General features: G+C 41.6%; 1 protein-coding gene across 1 annotated transcript; it reads right to left on the bottom strand.

The window, feature by feature from the left end:
• Nucleotides 1-2,918: 2,918 nt before the first annotated feature.
• On the bottom strand, nt 2,919-15,296 carry thap7 (THAP domain containing 7). Its single transcript, XM_030413087.1, has 5 exons — nt 15,210-15,296; nt 13,187-13,266; nt 12,649-12,786; nt 9,037-9,144; nt 2,919-5,604 (listed from the first exon to the last, which is right to left on the bottom strand). The coding sequence occupies exons 2-5, from the start codon at nt 13,264-13,266 to the stop codon at nt 4,248-4,250; spliced, it is 1,683 nt and encodes a 560-aa protein (XP_030268947.1). The 5' UTR covers nt 15,210-15,296; the 3' UTR covers nt 2,919-4,247.
• Nucleotides 15,297-22,059: the final 6,763 nt, after the last annotated feature.

Raw genomic sequence — 22,059 nt, 5'->3', positions numbered from 1 at the left:
AGGACACATTTAGACTGTGGGAAGTGCCTCTCAGTTAAGTTCTTGGAAAGGAGGATTTCAAAGTAAAAAAAAGAAGGAAAAGACAAGAGGCAATGACAGAGAGGGAGAAGGAAACAGGCAGGACCACATTCCTTCTATCCGGTTTCATGACTTGAGACAGTCAGTGGAGTGCGTGCAGGAGTGAGGGGAAAGTTTAACCACAAGAATCTATTGGAATAAAAAAGAGCGGCAGGAGAATTAACAGAATCTGAGTGGACAGCAGACTGTCTGCCTGCTCTGAACGGACAGTCTCTTCCAGGCTGGGACACACACTGCAGAGAGCAGCTGATGTCCTCGGGTGGAGGGTGTGTCAGAAAATATTATGATTTCAATGATTTACACAGTCAGAGTCTCCCCCACAATCCTCCTCCTCCTGTTGAATGCATGACTGGGAAGGGTTGGTGCCACACCCAATCAAGGAAGCCACAGTGAATTGTTTCAGTATGAGACCATAAACCGAGCCCACTGTTTCATCCGTTGTGATACTGCACTGGGCCGCTCCCAGATGCTTTGCAGTAACATAAAACACAGACACCCCAACAAATAAGACTTTGAGCAAACAGCCAACATTCCCATTACATTACACTGTGCTCCCTACAAGCCATGACAAATGACCGAGACATGAAGAGAACACCATTTCCAATTCTGGAGAGGTTTTTAAAAACTTGCAAGGTGGGCAGTTTATATTTCTAAATACAAACACTCAAACAAATTTAAGGCTCATTCCAGTAATTTAGTGTTTCACTGCGAGAAGGTGGGGATGGGTGCGTGGGACTCACAAGAGACATATTCAAAATACAATAGTGAGAAGCTGTGTAACAGAGGCTGACTGCCTGTTACTCCCTGGTATGAGTCATGCTCCAGAAACACTACATCATACATTTCTCATAATGCCCCTTGATAAAACTCCTTGCCATTCTATGCTGCATTCCAGTTGAATTTAGGATATTTACTAGTCCCAAGGCATTCTTGGTTATTTAAAATAATTTATGGTTATCTGGAAGGGTAGATATCTGAAGTTACAGTTTTTCTTTGCAAAAATGCAATTGAAGAATGCTTAATCTGCATATCAAAGATCTACTTGTGGATATCTGAAATTAAGATCCCAATCCGCATCAATGGCAAAGGTGATTCATTTGTCCTTGGAAGACTGATGTTGTGGATATCTGCAATATATACTAGCAATTAAATGTTAATATGGCTTGCCATACCTACCCCATCCCAATGGCTGCTGCCATTGTAGTGTGACGTCTGACTCCCTCATGATATTGCGATAGAGGGATTTCCCTCGAGATTACAAGGGAGAATTCGGACTTTGGGAGGCATTCCATTGTACTTTTTCTAGCAGGTCAGGCGTTTTTAAGCTACAAGATGACTGGAGCGCAACACAAAATTGGTATCTTTGAATTCTCCAGACTCCAGGCTTTCTCTGACCTATTTGTAGTCTCAAAGAACAAGGTGAGATAGGACTAATGAGCTCCCTGCGACATCATCAGTTATTTTTTCTGCTCCTACAGAGCCACTAAAGGCATATGACCGTTTTCAAAGGCTGAGTAGGACTTAACATGACCAGAAAACAGGTCATGATATGTAAAATCAGTGAGTGAGTCTTGAAGCGTCTTTATATACACCAAACAAAAATATAAATGCAACACTTTTGTTTTTGCTCCCATTTTTCATGAGCTGAACTCAAAGATCTAAAACTTTTTCTATGTACACAAAAGATCGATTTCTCTCCAATATTGTTCACAAATCTGTCTAAATCTGTGTTAGTGAGCACTTCTCCTTTGCTGAGATAATCCATCCCACCTAACAGGTGTGGCATATCAAGATGCAGAGTATTCTTGTATTCATGGGTTTGAAAAAAAATTCTAAAATTGATCAATTATGCAATTACATCATATTATTGACTAACCATCCTCCTCTGTTTACTTTGTCTACAGATATGAGGAATACATTTACAATACAAAATACACATTTCTTGTGACTTGTTTGACCTTAGCAATGACTCGACTTGACTTGCTTGTGTAATAGCAGTGACTTGACTTGACTTGCTTGATTTTCATCACAGTAACTTGGGACTTGCTTGAGACTTGAAGGTTAAGACTTTAGACTTGCTTATGACTTGCACATGTGTGACTTACTCCAACCTCTGGTGTTCAGCTCATGAAAAATGGGAGCAAAAACAAAAGTGTTGCGTTTATATTTTTGTTCAGTGTAAATCTATATAAATCTCTAAACAGCTTAACATTAAGCAGTCATTACACCAGCTGACCAAACCTAAACGGGTGACAGAGAGTTTTACAGGTGGTTGAACAAGACAGATATGAGAACAAAGGCCTGGGGAACATTATGGGAATCTTTAGCTTTGGGATTGTCATAAAATTATATATTTAGAGTACTCCTTCTCTATCAATTAACTTTGGTAGTGGTAATAAGGGTCTGAGAGATTTTTACCTGATAATGCTCTATTGTGTGTGCTTTCACATCATAGAGTCTCTGCTCAATGTATTCAACACTGACTCCAAAACAGTTTGGACATATGGAGCTGTTGGTTTGGACACGAAATGTAAATAAAAACAGAATGTAATCATTTGCAAACACAATCTGTTTGCTGACAACGGTTCTAGTGGACCAACATGATGGTGGTCATTTAGTTTATCTCAATGACGACCATATTTGTGTGATCTTTCTATTCTTGCCTATTTCTTCACAACACGGGGACAACCGTTTACTGTTTTATATGAAATGCCCAGTACATTAGTCTGCACAAATCTGGATAATACACGGTTCTCCTACTAACACAGTTGAGAATTTAAGGAAATTTAAAAAAAAAAAGAACAAGACAAAGACTCGTCAAGTCAAAAATGTACATATCCTATGTTTCAACAACTGAGATTTACTTTGATTTATTTCATTTTTTTACCAATCACATCCTTAAAGTTTTTTGATTTACAAATTAAAACGGTCATGGTGGTGTTTTTTATATTTTCAAATTTCAACAAATCCCATAAAAAGACCCAAACCAATAATGTGTTAGTACAAATGTTGATGTCTGACAAATGTTGCTCAAACAGGGGGAAATATTCAGTGTATGCAGCAGTGAATGAATCCACATCAGGATCTCTATTGAGTATTTCTGGCAGACAGTGACATACAGTGTATGTAGAATTTAGTCTATCCTCCATACATTCCATCTAAGCAACATGTCATCCTGTGCAAGAGTGTGGTCACTGTTGTGTTTTAATAGTTTTAGACATCAGCTTTATGGCACAGAGGATGAAGATAAATCAGGCTTTGATACACACAATAGTTACACTACATTAAGTGTGGGTTTGGCTCTGTGCACAACAGCAAACAGATGTCCATTGATCTGCACCTTTGTAAAGTGACCAAAGCATCTCAAAAAGATGTGCTGCTCTACAACAACATCATATATAACTGCTGGTTGAGTTTATTCTTAAAGGGAATCTACATCAATATCACACATTTAAGCCTTTTGTGTCTCCAGAGGAAGCTGCATGGAATCTCATAAAATGCCTCCAGTGATATCACAAAGTTGCATTGTGGGTGATGTAGGCACCAGGTTTTGAAAAGCAGTCCAATGGTCTGCATTGCACTCCTATAACAGTGTTGGACTGGACAGTTTAAAAACAAATGATCAAATGGATATAGCAGAACAGCGATATTAACTTTTTGTTCCACACATTCTTCTTCCTTTTCAAAATTTACCACAATGCAATTTATCATCACTTAGCATTTTTATCAGATTACATGGATCGTCCTCTAGAGCCACAAAAGACTTCATGCTAGTTTTATCACATATGCATTAGAGCTAGTGGCTGCAGAGTTTGTCCACTAGAAGCACTGGTGCTCGTTTGTGTAAGGATCATGCAATGCAATTCATTCATATTTTTTCCTATAAAGTGAATTGATGATACATGTTTAGATAATAAATAGACAATTTACAGAAATAACAATTTTCTGTTTAATTTTAAAGTAAAAGGTCACACAGTGAATTTAATAAACTATGATAACTCTCATCCAGGCACACTTTAAAGTGTAAAATTGGTGGAGTTGCCCTATTTGTCAAATTAGACATACAGCACATTCGACTATCCTGGTGGAAAAGACTTCATAAATTAATCATTTACTTATTGAATGTGGGGCAACAAAATCACTCTGCTGTGCCCATTCAGAATATTGTGTCAGTTTAGAAACTCAGTGCTCAGCTGAAGGTGAAACCCCTCCAGATGTTCTTTAAGCTTTTCCCTCACATCTTCTCTAATTTCCACAGATGTAGTGCTGATAACAGAATGATGCTCACTATGTTCACCATCACAGGCTGTTTCCCCTTTGGACAGACCTCCACTGTTCTCTGTCATGTGTCCCATGTCTCCTTGAGGATCCACTTCTGACACCAGGATGGTTTGTGCTTCATCAGTGACTCCTTCAATCTTGAGAATGCTCTGTAATCTGTCTTCAGCAGGGACAGGCACCAGAATGACTTGTCCCTTAGTAATGTCCTGTATCCAAAGCAACTGCTGCAGGTCCTGGTGATGTTTCTGACCCACAGCCTTTGTCTCCCTTTCACACTGAGAGCCTAAGAAGTGTAAACTCTGCTCATGAGTATCAGTAAGAGAGGCTCCAGCAGGGGTCACATGTTGAAACTGAGTTTGGAGCAGGACTTTGGAATTTGTTTTATCTGAGTCACTGGTCTCTACACTTTTCTCAGCTGGCCATTTCAAGCTGACTATCTTAATGTCTTTGGCATTAACAGCTGTGCTACAAGCACTGATGTCAACACTCCCTTGAATCTCCAGAGAGTCTTCATGCACTGTAGGCTGAGCATCTTTCCCAGTCTGTGAATCCGTATGTGCTACCTCACCAGCACCCTGCACCTGTCCTCTTCCACAGCAAAAACAGAATCCCTTCTCCCCCTCAGACCAGCTGTTGTTTTCTGGAAGAAATCTTCCCTCCAACTCCATCCGATCAACCAATGTGTCCTCAAACAACCCTGCATCTTTAGATTTAGCATTAGTCTCAGTCTTCTCTTGACAGCCTCCTTTACCTCGTCTGTCCTCCCCCCCTGGTGCCAAGCTTCCCTTGTTTTTACAGACACCTGGTGACACAAGGAGGGCCTGCTTCAGCCGTTTATTACGGAGCCTCAGCACAGTGCTTCGCAGGCGGTTCTCCCGCCTCCTGGCTGCATGCAGTTGTCGTAAGGCCTTCTCCAAGCAGTCAATAGCCTGGTTGTAACGTCTCCTCCACAACAGAGGGCAGAGCTGAGCATAGCTGTGTTCCTTTGACAGGTAGAAGCCTGGAGAAGGGGGCAGACGCCTCATGTAATGTGATGGGGAGAGAGGTCGAGACACCGGTGGTGGTGAAGGGCTATGTTGTTGCTGTGAGATCTGCTCCACCCCTGACAGCACTTGAGAAGATTCAGGTATGTTTTCATTTGTCTCCTCAGCTGCTTCCACTGACCTATGATCCGTTTGTTTCTCTGAAGTTGGACACTTGTCTGCATGCCTAGCATTCTCCAGGTCGCCTGAGCAGGAATTCTCCCTACAGAAAAAAGATAACCAATCATTTTTCATTCACATGGTGCAACATATAGATGAGTCACGAATGAAAGGACCAACCTTTGCACATTCATTTCACAACAGTTATTAGAACTACAGCTGATTCTGTACTGTACTGTATCGTTTCTACTGCGCAACTGCTATCATGAGTTCTTGTATATGGTAGTTTTATGCTCACTACAGGTATGTGCCTACACCATTGTGTTTCCATCATGTGTGGGCAGTAACTTGTTTTTGTTGAGTATAGTTCTTTGTTAGAGCCTGTAGAGTGACTCAGTATCCATTTGGTATGAATAAATTTAATGAGTTAAACAAACCCAATACTAAACATATTCCATCATTTGATTTTTTTGATGACTGCAGTATTGAGTGCTGTCCAACACATCGCTCCAGAACCCACAGATGTTCAGGTGAGAGGTGATCTGGACACTCTTCATTCATCTGTATTCATTATGTTTCTATAATCCCATTTTCAAGTTTAATTTGGCAATTGTCTGCATACACAGGTGTACATACTTATTGGCCACATTAGAAAAACAAAAGGTTAGGTAGCATTAAAGGAAAAGTTCACCCAAAAGTGACAATTCAGTCATTATCTTCTCACCTGTTTTAAAATGTAAAAATGACAGCTTTATTTAAAAAAAAAAAAAAAAACATAAAATGGCTCCAAATAGTTTTGTATAATCTAGGTCTTCGTACAGACTTTTATAAACTGAGGGGACCTGTGAATCATAAGGTAGCCCGCCCTTAAGCATACCCAGCTTTATCATCTATTTCACTCTACATAGGACCATCATTTATTAAATGAACATCGGGCTGTGTTGAAGAAGACCCAGAAACTGAGGTCATCAATCAAGTGAGAAGTAGGCTCATTTTCTCCTAAACTCACATACAATCAGACTTGGTGAAACCAGTTGAGTCACCCCTACTGGTTATTAGAGAGAAGGCAGGTTCAAGCACTTTCACTTTTCAGACCCAGAAGCTTGGTCCATATTTCATACAGTCGGTGTGTAAAACTAATGACATTCACAGCAGCCTCAGCTCTAGTTTTTTTGTTGTGCTAATAAGCAAATGTTGGCATGCATGTTAACACACTAACAAAGCAAACCTGCATAAGAAGTTAGCATTGACACTGAGAGGATGTTAAGATGCTAGTCTTAAACACTACTGAAGCCCTTTTAACACAGAGATTCCATATTATTGTGCAGCGAAGGCTCGCCTTCACGCTGCCTTTCTTGGTTCACACTAAACCAAGCAGCGCTGACTTAAAGCCACTCCAGTGCATCATTTCATACAGCATGCTGGCGCTGTGGTATAAAAAGAGGCATGACAGCAAACAGGTGCGTTGTTAGACCTTGGCATTCGGGGCTTTAGCCCCGGATGTTTGGGAATAGCCCTGGATCTCTGTGCCTTTAAAAAAAAGAAAAAAATCTAATATAACTGCTTAATCATGAAAATCGCCCCACAGATTTTTATGTGGTTGCATATCAAACGGCCAGCAGCCACAAACGCAACACTGTAACCAGCGCAAATTGCGCAGAAGCTGACCTGGCTTACCTTATGGCATATGCCCATATTTGGGCAGAGTCAGAATAATTTGTGGCAAATTCAACATCTGTTTTATCCTTTCCCCCTCTATGCGTCACTGATATTACCAGAGCCCGTCTATTAGCCTACGGTTTAGTACCATTGCAGCATTTACAGTAGTTAGTTATTATAGATATACAGAGGTTCTTTGGGACAAAAAAAGTCGCAGCCAGAGCAAGAAGACGTGGAGAGTGAGACATCATCTCCCCCAACCCCTGATAATACTTCAATCAGCTCAGGTTTCCAGTAAAATTGAATTGTGGTCGTGGGTGTGTTCTCTGTTAAATGACGATTTATTTCTCTTAATACCCTACAAAGCCTACTGTAGGCCTAATGCAGATAGACAATGAAGCGAATAAATTATAATAGGAAATGTTCTACCTGCTCTAATAGCCTATGCACACAGCACAGGTCTTACCACAGGCTATAATATCTTTAACATAAACATTACTCAGTAGGCCTATAGTGAGGGAAAATTTGTGATAAAAATATGACGATGAGGACCCCAACGATTGACCTTCCTATACTTCTCAAACTATGTTGAAATTGCATCTTTAACAGCCAAATTTTCTAAATTTCCTGGGGGAAAAAATCAATGCGTTAATATTTCCAAACCAGTAATCAGATTAAAGTTACTTATTCAAGTCTATGTGCATTACTATTATTTTTTTCATTTAGTAAAAATATATATTTTTGCTTTCTTTTTGCATCGCTGGGAATGGTGTCACAAATGCGACAAGTCATGTTTTTCAGCATGAGTGAGGAAAACAGAAATACAGTCATTATTTTGAGTTTGTGGCAGCTAAAGATGTCAAATTTGAAGAAACATTTGGAGACTCGCCCTCGTTTCGTGCCATAATAAACAAGATCCCTACTACTATCAATGCCGTGCTTGGCGTTACTGTTAAAAATGCACTTCCAATAAAGGGAGTATTGGCAAAACCAGTTGTCATTTTTACATTGAGGCGGCGGGAGTGTTGTTGGCAGCTGCTGAATGTAACTAAAAAAGTGACTTGTAATCGAACTTAGTTACTTTTAAAAACAAGTAATCAGTTAACAAAGTTACTTTTTAAAGGAGTAATCAGTAATCAGATTACTTTTTCAAGGTAACTGAGGCAACATTGTCTGCGGGGCTAATGTGCTTGCTCTGGTTTCCACCTGTTAATCTAAACGTGTATCTGCCAACTGTACTATATGGATGCTGTTATGTGTTGGGATCCTGACCTACCATGCATCCTGGAATAGTAATGCTCTTTGCTCTAAATTACATTATTACAATACATCAGTAAACAGCAGACCCTGTCTAGCTCTCTCACTTGCGGGGAGGGATGCTGTTTTCCGGGGGAATGTTCACTGAAGTCTCAGTCAGGAGGGCTCATAGTCAGAAAGATGCTGTTCGTTAGGACAGACAGGATGATAGAGGCTTTCCACGTATAACTGTAGCCAACTGCAGCCAAACTTTCTTGGCATATCGGTATTATGATATAATAACTACATTCTAATTTTCAAATAAAACTGCAGTAGCAAAATTAAAAAAAAGTAAAAGACATTCAGATCTACTGTCTTGCAAACTGCTTTTAAAAGGTAAAAATAAGTTCACTGATGACATAAACAGTGGATGTTGGAATTTTTATACAGTTGCAAAAACGGATAAAGCCTAAAATGATCTTTTGGCAATACCATTGTAGATCACACTATGTGTAATCGTGTCTCAATAAAACTTTGCAAGCAAAGAGGGCTTCTGAGGTGCTCAACATGACAGTGGGTGGTACATTCAGGCATTGCTCATTAACAATGACAAATCTGATTGTGGATCAGTTCCGTTTACCTGACAGGGGCATCTTCTTGCTTCCACAGTGTTCCTTGTCTTTTGAGTTTTGTTGAAAATGAATCAAATATTGTAGGAAATGCATCTTCTTTTAGTCTTCTGATTCCACTGTGAGGGAAATAGTTTGAACACATTTTAGGTTGCTATGTAAATAAGATGAGACTCATATTAAGAACATTGGCAGTTTGAAATCTGTCATCCCTTAGTATCCTTATACACATATAAATATATTTAAATACATAATTTATATATATACATATATATATATATATTTAAATACATAATTTATATATATATTTAAATACATAATTTATATATATATTTAAATACATAATTTATATATATATTTAAATACATAATTTATATATATATTTAAATACATAATTATATATATATATATATATATATATATATATATATATATATATATATAAAGATGTAAAGACAATGCACAAGAGGCATCATTGTGGAAAAAAAATATTTCTCAGCTTTTATTTACATTTCAACAAAAAGTGGCACGTCCAAAATTAGTCATGCCCTTTGCAAACTGTCACAGTCTATGGGAAAATACAAAGTCATATACCATTCCAAATATTCCAAGCTGTTCTTAAGCATCCTAATTACCCTGATTCATTGGGAACAGCTGCTTTAGTCAACTCAACAGATGAAAAACAGCAGCTTTCTGCAGTTGGTTTGTGGACAGTCATGGATAAGACAAAGGAGCTCACTGAGGACCTGCGACTGCGCATTGTAGCTGCTCACAAGTCGGAAAGGGCTATACAGTGCCTTGCAAAAGCATTCACCCCCCTTGAATTTTTCCACATTTTTTCACGTTTTAACCACAAATGTCAATGTATTTTATTGGGATTTTATGTGATAGACCAACACAAAGTGGTGGAGTGGAAGGAGAATGATACATGGTAAAACATTTTTTTTTTACAAATAAAAAACAGAAAAGTGTGGTGTGCAAAAGTATTCACCCCCCTTTACTCCGATACCCTTAAATTAAAATCCAGTGCAACCAGTTGCCTTCAGAAGTCACCTAATTAGTAAATGGAGTCCACCTGTGTGTAATCTAATCTTAGTGTAAATACAGCTGTTCTGTGAAAGACTCAGAGGTTTGCTAGAGAACATTAGTGAACAAACTGCATCATGAAGCCCAAGGAACACACCAGACAGGTCAGGGATAAAGTTGTGGAGAGGTTTAAAGCATGATTAGGGTATGAAAAAATATCCCAAGCTTTGAACATCTCACAGAGCACTGTTCAATCCATCACCTGAAAATGGTTAGAGTATGGCACAACTGCAAACCTACCAAGACCTGGCCGTCCACCTAAACTGACAGGCCGGGCAAGGAGATCATTGATCAGAGGAGCAGCCAAGAGGCCCATGATAACTCTGGTGGAGCTGTAGAGATCCACAGCTCAGGTGGGAGAATCTGTCCACAGGACAACTATTAGTCATGCACTCCACAAATTTGGCCTTTATGGAAGAGTGGCAAGAAGAGAGCCATTGTTGAAACAAAGCCATGCAGTTTGCCACAAGCCATGTGGGGGGCACACCAAACATGTAGAGGAAGGTGCTCTGGTCAGATGAGACCAAAATTGACGTTTTTGGCCTGAATGCAAAACGCTATGTGTGGCAGAAAACTAACACTGCACATCACCCTGAACACACCATCCCCACCGTGAAACATGGTGGTGGCAGCATCATGCTGTGAGGATGCTTTTCTTAAGCAGGGACAGGGAAGCTGGCCTAAGATGATGGGAAGATAGATGAAGCCAAATTCAGGACAATCTTGGAAGAAAAACTGTTAGAGTCTGCAAAAGACTTGAGACTGGGGCAGAGTTTCACCTTCCAGCAGGACAACGAGCCTAAACATACAGCCAGAGCTACAATGGAATGGTTTAGATCAAAGCATATTCATGTGTTAGAATGGCACAGTCAAAGTCCAGACCTAAATCCAATTGAGAATCTCTGGCAAGACTTGAAAATTGCTGTTCACAGACACTCTCCATCACTTCAGACCAAGCTTAAGCTATTTTGCAAGGAAGAATGGGCAAATATTTCAGTCTCTATATGTGCATCGCTGGTAGAGACTTATCCCAAAAGACTTGCAGCTGTCATTGCAACGAAAGGTGGTAGAGACTTATCCCAAAAGACTTGCAGCTGTCATTGCAACGAAAGGTGGTTCTACAAAGCATTGACTCAGGGGGTGAATACTTTTGCACACCACACTTTTCTGTTTTTTATTTGTAAAAAAAAAATTTTAAAACCATGTATCAATTTCCTTCGACTTCACAATTATGCTCTACTTTGTGTTGGTCCAACACATGAAATTCCAATAAAATACATTTACATTTGTGGTCAAAACGTGACAGAAAGTGGAAAAGTTCAAGGGGGGTGAATACTTTTGCAAGGCACTGTAAGGCCATATCTAAATGTTTTCAAGTTCCAGTGGCTACAGTGCAAAGTATTATTAAAAAGAGACATTCCGCACTGTGGAAAATCTCAGAGGACATGGTCGGAAGCCAAAAGTGACACCTGTGCTGGCCAGGAGGATAGTGAGAGAGGTGAAAAAAGAATCCAAGGATCACCACCAAGGCCATCCTGGTAATCTGGGCTCTGCTGGTGACAAGGTCTCAGGGCAGACAGTCCAATGGACACTGCTGGGTTCCACGGATGCGGACCAAGGAAGACGCCACTTGTCCAGATAAGGCACACAAAAGCCCGCTTAGCCTTTGCAAATGCTCATCTGGACAAAGAAGAAGACTTCTGTTCTTCTGTTTTATGGTCAGATGAAACAAAAATGTAATTGTTTGGCCACAATGATGTATCCTTCATTTGGCGTAAAAAAGGAGAAGCCTTCAACCCTAAGAATACCCTCCCCACTGTCGAACATGGTGGTGGGAACCTAATGCTTTGGGGGTGTTTTTCAGCCAATGGACCAGGGAACCTAATCACAGTAAACGGCACAATGAAAAAAGAGCAATACATCAAGATTCTCATCAACAACATCAGGCAGTCTGCAGAGAAACTTGGCCTTGGGCACCAGTGGACATTTCAGCACAACAATGACCCATAAAACACACAGCAAAATTGGTGAAGAAATGTTAGCAGACAAAAACATTAATGTTTTGCAGTGGCCCAGGCAGAATCCTGACTTGAATCCAATAAGAATCTGTGGAGGGAGCTAAAGATCAGGGTGATGGCAAGGAGGCCCTCCAACCTGAAAGAGTTGGAGCTCATCGCAAAAGATGACTGGGCAAAAATACCAGTGGAGACATGCAAAAAGCTGGTCAGCAATTATAGGAAGTGTTTGATTGCTGTAATAGCCAGTAAAGGCTTTTCTATTGATTATTGAGAAGGTTATGAATCATTTTGGACATGCCACTTTTTGTTCAAATGTAAATAAAAGCTGAGAAATATTTTTTCCCACAATGAAGCCTCCTGTACATCATCTTCTGGGAGATGCCTGTGTCATTGCCAATCAAGAAAAAACTTGCTGGTTGAATAAAAGTTTAAGTCAAAATTTGCCTGGGGTATGAATAATTTCCAGCTTGACTGTGTACACACACACACACACACACACACACACACACACATACCTACCTACAACCAGTCAGTTCAAAATTCTCCGGGGTGAAGTGTTTGGAGCAAAAGTAGACAAAGTCAGTCTGAGGATCCCAGGAGTCTGCACGGTGGGAGTTGATGATCCAAAGGTTCCTCCGAGTTTCTCCTTTTGGTAATCTGACCATAACAATTAACCAATTATTACAGATCAACAGTATTGACAAAATGATGTACTTTATTGTCCTTCAATTCTCCCATCCCGATATTCATGTTAATAACACAGGTCTGGAGTTGTTGGAAGGTGTGTAATTGTACTTTCGGCAGACAGATATCAAACAATTTATCCCTGCTTCCAACAAATTCTTTTTGATATCAACTGTATGATGAGCCATGGACTCATCAACTCATCACTAGTCAAAAAAACTCCATCAAAATAAACAGCTGCATTTATTAGAAAACAAAAAAGATCTGATATTGTGCAGGGCCCACTGCTCAGAGTGAGTGAATACAGTGGAAATAGGACAACAGAAAGGGTGTAAATGACCCTGATGTTCTACAACAGGTGCAAAACTCTCACTTGTGAAAGGTGATGCCAGCATTTCGAGTCTCACGATTGTCCCGAGATTTGCAGCCACCTGCTGAGCAATGTCGTGGCATCTGAAAGTAATGCAGTGAAAAAGAAAAAAGGAGTCAGTCATATATTTTGACAGGTATCATTAATTGTGGTAGTTAAGTCAAGCAAGAGAAGAATACAATCTGTACGGAGAACCTCAAACAGAGAACATCTTGTTTGAAGAGTTTGAAACTTTACATGTCATGTCACCCTCTAACAGTATCAACTGTACAACACAGCTGATACAGTTAGATGCTGTCGCAGCCAGAGCTCAATATTCTCATGTATAAACTTCTCACTTATTGTACACATCAAGAACAACAGTAGCATACATTTAAATTTAAGGTACTCTTCTGAAGTTTAGATGGTGAACAAATTGCTCTTGTACTGGTCAATGACCTGCATCAGATTAATATGCAGAAGTATAGCAGGCATGTATTAGGTTATTAAAAAGGTTCAAAAGGTTGTTGCTGATCAATGCCAGCTTATTGCTTTGGCAGAGCTAGGCAAGCAGTTTATTCCTGCTTCCAACAAGAATTTTGACTAATGAATTATCAACTAATCATAACGAGTCTGGGTTCAGACTTTCAGCTAGATGTTGGAACCTGGCTGCAGGGATTTACTCCCATTCAGCCACCAGAGTGTCAGTGAGTTCCAACATGCTGATATGACCTGGTTTGCAGATACAGTATGTTTGGCCATGCCGTGTATATCAGGGTTGAGAGAGAATGAACAGTATTAAAAAAAATCTCTGGGAAGCTCTGGAGAGGAGGAATAAGGAGTTATTAACTTTCTGTGAGTCCTGTGAAAATACAACTGCTAGATGCTGAAATGACAATGGTTGTGGTCAGATAACATTTTTAATCAAAAACATTACATTTGCATATTATTTTAACATTTACAATGTTAAAGGTAATAATACAAAAAAAAAAAAAAAAGAAAAAAATCCACTAGTGAATAAGCAAAGTTGTTCTCAGATGAAAAGAGGTTCCCAGAAAACTGATTGAAGCTAGAAAGGTGGCAGGGTCTGTCACATATAAAGAAAGTAAAACAATATAATTTGTGTTGTCCTTTAAGGTCACTTTGTTTATTCAGTTTATTTGGTCATGAAAACAAAGACAGTTTGTTTAGTATGTACAGGCAGAAAAAAAACAGCCAATGATGATCTCTCTTCTCATTAAGATTTCTTAATTAATTCTTCTTAATATTATTGTAATAACCTATTCCCCTTTCTTCCAACATTGTTATTAACACAGCAACAATGGCGACTGTCTCTTGTAAAATTACCACTAGATTAAATGATAATTCAAATAATCATTACTTGATGCTGTATATATTTAAACACTATTGTGTTTAAAAAGTAAATTATTCATGCGCAAAATGTCACATTTACCAACGAAAAACAGTCTCTTCTATATTTTTGAAGGAAACAGAAAATTATCATGTCATGACACTTGGAAGCGCTGTTGGCTTATTTGGACGTCGATCGGGGTTTCAGCAGTAAAGTTAAAAGGCAAAAAACGTTGTATCTCGATTCTCGACCGCATTGCTGAGGAGAAGCGAAACGGCTGGAGAAAAAAACGCTTGATTATGATGACTTCATCCCCCCAGCCTCGAGGAAGTGGTTAGCTACATCCAGCACACGCTAACTTCAATACAAAGAATGTGTTGATGAGCCGCACAGTGCCTTCTCGGTATGGCTTTAGATAAATCTAGTTTAAGCGCATTCGCTTTTAATATACTGTGGTATGGAGCAGACAACAGTGTAAACCTACTGTCAGCAGCTGCAGAAGCAGCTCACATCTTGTTTCTGCTGCTGACTAACTTTGCTCTGCTAATTTGGGTCACAGCCTGCACAAGCTAGCCAGGAGCAAAAACAAAGCTAACCCTGTAAACGTCACGGGCATGACCCACGTTTTCTCTTAATGTGACTACTTCAGTTTAGGAAACACTAGAGTCAATGATGATGTGTACATAAAAATATTACCCCTTTGCTGCAGATTTGGACCTCAGGAAGATGGCTGATCTTTTCTTCCTTCACCTTCTTCCTTCTTGTCTGCGTCCTCCCTTTTTTCTAAAAAAAAAAAAAAAAATAAAATAACTTTATTTAAAACATGTAGCTCATAGGTTTTAGTATGTATGTGTGAATACACTTTAAGAGGTATTCAAGGCATTAAGAAGCATTTGTTTATTAAAGTGCATCATATTTCCAACCAAGCTTATCCATATATTGGAATTACACAATCTTATTAATAATAGCTACAATCAAGCTATTAATTGCCATTGTTATGTTGTTCCACTAGATGGAGCCATGTGGGCTGAGGGAGTTTGGAGCAAGACTATTTTAACACTGTGTTGTTATGTCTCTGGGATTTCAGCCCTTTGTTCTCCTGTTTTGTGCAACCCATTACCTCCCTCGTGTATTCTTGGCAGGAGTTAGCACCCACCATATTTTTACATAAACTGTAGTCTGCAGCGAAGAATATTTTATTTTTAGGGCCCGTGCACTGACCAGTGCGAGGACCTATTGAATCCGCTAGGATTATTAGGGCCCGAGCACTAACCAGTGCAAGGTCCTATTGAATCTTGTTACGTCCCCGGATGGCTAGGGGATGAAGGGAGTAACATATTAAAAATGATAAACCGGGAGTTAAGGAGACAAAGGAAAACTGTAACAAAAATTCACTCATAAACGGCTTTATTGCCCTGAAAAAGAAACTTGTAGTAGCCCACATGGCTGTAGTCAAGACAAAGCACGTCACAAAACACACTACACGCTGTAGCTCAGGCTCTCTGCTTATCACGGCTGCGGGGCGGGCCCACTGGCATCTGCAGCACCTTTATATCCACACGACCTAAGTGGCAAGCAGCCTCAGGTGTGCAATCCACACACTGATGAGGAGGAGGATGCAGATGTCACCTGAATGGGTGAAAGAAAACACACACAAAAATACACCCACAGCGCTGGGGCCGTAACACCCCCTCCCATAAGAACAAACCATGTTTGTCCATACACACACCCTACACAACAAAGTATACCTGCACCACATGTATTCACACACAGACAGACACAATGCAGACCTCTGCCATAGGTCATATTCACCTGGTGACACACAACACTCATGTTACCCCAGACACACCACCCGGCTGTGAAACCCACTGTGAAACCCACCTGGGCACACCCTGGTTAACACAACGTTTGTACCTCTTACCACCACAGACAGTTTTCCTCGCTACAGTACAACCTTTTACCAAAGATGAAGGCAGCGTGATGTTGGGCTCCTGGAACCGGCAGACCACTGTGCCACCAGCAGGGGGCAACCTACCCTCGGCTGGGGCAGAAAACCAGCTATTAGGCGCAGTGTGAGTCCACCGAGGAGATGGCCCTCGGGTCAGCGCTTTAGCTACCGTCGCTCCTGGATGATGTTTAGCACGACAGTCATAGTGAGCACGAAGGATAGGACTTACAACCTCCGGCACAGGAAAGACCTTGCTACCTGCCACGTCATTTCCCATGATAAAGTGTACACCGTCTATGGGGAAACTAGCACGCACCGCTACTGGGAAGAAACCAGTCACCAGCCCACTCATAGTGTGGACGCTATGGAGGGGTGAGGGCATCGACCTCATCTCAATGCTTCTCACTACCGCACTCATGTTACAAGCTGACATTGCACTCAAAGATAATATCTTTGAGAGGATGAGGGACTGTGAACAAGCAGTATCTCGCAACACGGTGACAGGGCGCCGGTCCTCAGCTCTTCCTGTGAGGGAAACGCAAGCTTGAAAAATGAATGGCTTGAAACACTCATCAGGCCCACTTGAAACATTATTCGGGCCCACCAGTGACACGGCCTTAATGAGCCCGACACCTTTAGGCTTACTCAACACTGACGCCTGCTGCTTTTGCTTCAGGGACTGACAGTCAGCCACTACATGACCAGGCTTATGGCAAAAGAAACACAGCTTCTCAGCTACCTGCGGCACAGGACACTGGGTCACTGGCACGTCAGTTGAAGTTTTTAGCTCATCATGATTAGATGGTTCACGTTTCACAAACACCGGCTTATGTGTGAGGACAAACTCATCGGCCAAGTACGCAGCCTGCTGTAGAGTGGCCACCTTTTGCTCGTTTAAATAAACGACAATACGGTCTGGCAAACAGTTCTTAAACTCTTCAAGCAGCATAAGCTCGCGCACCGACTTCAGATCGTCAGCCTTGCATGCAGAACACCAGCGGTCAAAAAGAAGCACTTTCTCCCTCGCAAAGTCGGCATGTGTTTGGCTTGATGTTTTTCTGAGGTTTCGAAACCTCTGCCGATACGCCTCAGGCACGAGCTCATACACACGCAAAATCGCACTTTTCACTTTCTCAAAGCTGAGACTGTCTTCCACGGACAGGGACGAACAAGCCTCCTGAGCTTTGCCAGTTAGTTTACACTGAAGTAAAATGGCCCACACATCCTTCGGCCAGCGTAGAGCAACTGCAAGACGCTCAAATGCGCCTAAGTAGGACTCAACCTCGCTCTCACGAAACGGCGGTACCAACAAAACATTTCTACTCACGTCAAAGGCGGTATCTGACGAGCGGACGCTGCCGTCTCCTTCTGCAGCTCCATCTGGCGCAACTTAACAGTAGTCTCGGCTTCTACTTCCAGCTTTTTGAGCTCCAACTCCCTCCGGAGCTGAAACTCCCGTTCTTCCCTCCTCTCCTGCTGGTCTAACTGCAGACGAGCTATCCGGAGCTTCAACCGAGCGTCTACTTTTGAACCGGGAGACAACTCAACCGAGAGTGGTTCAAACCGAGGCATCGTGAACGGCCTTTATCTCCGGCCCAACCCTCCCCACATCAGGAGTAGGCTCCACCGGCCTTGACCGTGCCGCCTCCCCCACCTGAGGAGCGGAGCGGCCGGCGGCCAGGAGCTCTGGCGACCCGGGGGCGGGGTCCTCACCGGCGGCCACCAAGCCAGGAGAATCCGACCCAGGTACCACCAACACACCCTGATCAACTAAGCCGGTGAGTATAGCTGCTTTAAGCTCTCCCTTCACCCACGCAGTTGAAACAGGCAATTCATAATTCCTAGCAATTTCATATAAATAGCGCTTTTTACAGAGTTCGAGCTGCTCCACACTAGGATTAGCCACAAACTCATGCAACACAAAAGTCGCCATACTCAAAAAACAGCAGATAAACAAAATCACACACCTAGCCACCGGCTGGTTTAAAACTGCACACCACTCGGGCCAAACAAATCACAACCGATCGCTAAAATGAAATTAAATCACTGCATCCAACAGCAGCACACGCGGTAACACTGACGTCAGACGCCACACACAATCATTACCCGACCGGCCGCGCGAGAACAAAACTCCTCAGATCCTACCTATAATAAAACTTCACCTGTTTATCTTCTGGAGCGTGCCGGGCTCGAGGCGCCTTGAAAGGCTACTATCAGCGGCCGAAGCCCTGAAACGCCTTCCTCCGACAGAGATTGTTATCCCCGCCCAGGATTACTCCGAAAATAAAAAAGGCAAAATAACAAAAGAGTGCCCGATGGAAAGGCTGATTAAACCCAGCTGGACACTCCCCTAGTCTTACCTGAGGAGCAGTTACCCGCACAGTTGCGTCGGCAAAACAATGGCACACCAAACGACCGACACTCACGACCCTTTTGTGAAGTTTTCTCCGGCTCCTTAACGATCCCGGACGAGCCCCCAAATATGTTACTCCCTTCATCCCCTAGCCATCCGGGGACGTAACATATTTGGATGGCTGGATGGCTAGGGGATGAAGGGAGTAACATATTAAAAATGATAAACCGGGAGTTAAGGAGACAAAGGAAAACTGTAACAAAAATTCACTCATAAACGGCTTTATTGCCCTGAAAAAGAAACTTGTAGTAGCCCACACGGCTGTAGTCAAGACAAAGCACGTCACAAAACACACTACACGCTGTAGCTCAGGCTCTCTGCTTATCACGGCTGCGGGGCGGGCCCACTGGCATCTGCAGCACCTTTATATCCACACGACCTAAGTGGCAAGCAGCCTCAGGTGTGCAATCCACACACTGATGAGGGGGAGGATGCAGGTGTCACCTGAATGGGTGAAAGAAAACACACACAAAAATACACTCACAGCACTGGGGCCGTAACAAATCTGTAAGGATTATTAGGGCCCGAGCAGTAATCAATGCGAGGACCTATTGAATCTGCTAGGATTATATAGTATGATTAGGGCCTGAGCACCTACTGTAAATCCCCACCTCCTACATGCACATAGTTTACGAATATCTGCTCCCAGGTGTCAGCCATCCCATATGTATAAAGAAATCATTTGAATTTCCCAGCGCTGATTTAGAAGGGGCCATAGCTCTGGGTGAACTACAATCCAGGAAGGGTGACAGCACACAATTCATATCTCCTCCTAGTTCAGGCGATGTGTGTCCATATTAGGTAGTTGTGAGCAAAAGATAGTAAAAGATGTGTTGTAATCCCAATTTGGTGGAATGACAGCGACTATATTTAATCTACCTACCACTAATGTAATGACCAATGAAGTCTGTCTTAACCGCTGACATGATGGAAGGGACATTTTTGTTAACAAGAATTTGCAGCTCCTCTAGACTTGGAATGAAGTCTAGAATGCTTAAACGTAGTTAAAGCTACAGTCTGGAGTTATGAGAAAAAAAGAGGACCCTCCCAGGCCCTTCCTTCTTCCTCTCTGCGTCACTGCAGCCCTGCCCACAGAGGAGCCTGCTGTGCACAAGCAGGCTTGCAACCACAGTAACAGAGGAAGTCAGATAACCAAGATGGCGCATTCAAAATAACAACAACAAAATAAACTAGAGAAGGCAAGTTCTGAAGAACTTGCTGTTGTGAATGCTCCCTGTCGACCAGCTGAAGCCAAATGCGGATTGCTGGCTGTGAAAAATTTGAATAATGTCAAGAATATATAAAAATTGTGAAATAATGTTGAATTTGTTGAAAAACTAAAGCCAAACTGAATTGGTGGCTTTAATTCATTTGAAGTCTCGTCTGAAGGTAATGAAGCTTCGTAATAGTTGGGTGAGAATGAAGCATTAAAAATAGAATTTAAGCTTTGAGCCAAACTGCAATGTTGACTTGAATTTGTGTTGAAAAGCCGCTGATGGAGTATGAAGAGATGTTACAGTGAGAATGAATCAAATACTCTGAATCGGACTGAGAAATTCAATAAATCTCAATATATCGATTATTGGGAACTTTTCAATATTTGAATGGAGTTCCTGGCTTGAATGAATGAAAAGATAATAATTAAATATAGTTAACCCCCTAACCCTAACCCGGCCTCACACAAAACCTAACATTATCAAGCTTCTTCGCGCTAAATTGTGGTCATCTTTGCACGGAAAATTATCTTTAAAAACCACAAACAACATGTGAAATTCATGGCAGAATTCAAACAGGACCAGAAAATATTTTTTATCTCTCCATTGATTGCCATTCATAATAATTCGCATCTGAGGTCCCATGTACCGGAAACTGAAGGGCGTGACTTCGCCACTCTATGCAGCAAGGAACTATGTCACATCCAAAATGGCGTTGTTATGCAGCCCAGTGAGGTTGGAAAATCATGTGACTTCTCTCAGCTAATCAGCGAATATTAGGCTACGTCACAGATAGTGACATCACACCATCGGACCAATCAGCAGCGGCCATGGGCATTTCTAATTTCGCACTGGTGCTGCGAAAATCGTATTTCGGATTAGTTTTCAAATTTTTGGCAAGAAAAATGGAGAGACCATAGCTGTGTTCGGATATCCATACTTCCATGAGTACACTTACACGTAGTACACTATCCTCACTTACTAAGTATGCAGATTTCAGCCGGTGAGTGTTGTTCCAAATCTAATACTCCGTGGTGCCCTTACCGGAAATTACGATCGCGACAGCCGCTGCGGCTCTTCACCCGCCAAAAACATCCCGCTTTGAACGGTAAACATAAGACATCTACGGCTTTACGTTTTAACAATTACAATCCTACAATCCTGCAATATGGCTCCGCTGCAGGCGCTGTTGTCTCAGTAGCTATTTGAAAAAAAAATCCGAGCTGAGCACCTCTGCCTGGCTCCACTTCTTCCGCTACGTAGACAAGATGGCGGCCGTTGAGTGCGTAAAGTGTACATCGTTGCACACTCAAAGTTTTTGCCGTTGGGCAACATCCGGGTCCTTTAAGTACACTTCTTTTCGCCGCGATCGATATCGGAACACCCTAAGTACTCAAACTAAGTGTAGTAAGTACGAGAAGTATGGATATTGGAACACGGCACATATTTGATCATACGCCCTCTTCTGGTAAAACTAGTGCAAGTGATGAAATCCAATCCAATCCAATCCAACTTTATTTGTTAAGCGCTTTAAAAACAACCAAAGTTGGCCAAAGTGCTGTACAGAAAAAATAAATAAGACATCACAAACAGAAAGACATAATTGCTCACATAGCGCGCAAAATACAACAATACATTAAAAGGCATAAAACATGAGTAAAAAATGCAATAAAAATAATCAAAATAAGGAATAAAATCAAGACGATCAAGTCGACCTCTTACTAGGTGTCGAAAGCTATGGAGAAGAGATGGGTTTTAAGAAGTGATTTAAAAACTGACAAGGAAGAGGCCTGTTTAATGTGCAGAGGCAGATCATTCCATAGTTTAGGAGCCGACACAGCAAAAGCACGGTCCCCTCTGAGCTTCCGCTTAGATTTAGGCACACTCAGGAGCAGCTGATCATCTGACCTGAGAGAGCGGGCGGATATATAAGGGTGTAGAAGCTCAGAGAGGTAGGGCGGGGCAAGACCA

The sequence above is a fragment of the Sparus aurata genome, chromosome 3 (assembly GCF_900880675.1).
Source record: "Sparus aurata chromosome 3, fSpaAur1.1, whole genome shotgun sequence".
NCBI classification, from domain to species: Eukaryota; Metazoa; Chordata; class Actinopteri; order Spariformes; family Sparidae; genus Sparus; species Sparus aurata.
This window is presented reverse-complemented; position numbering and strand designations above follow the sequence as displayed.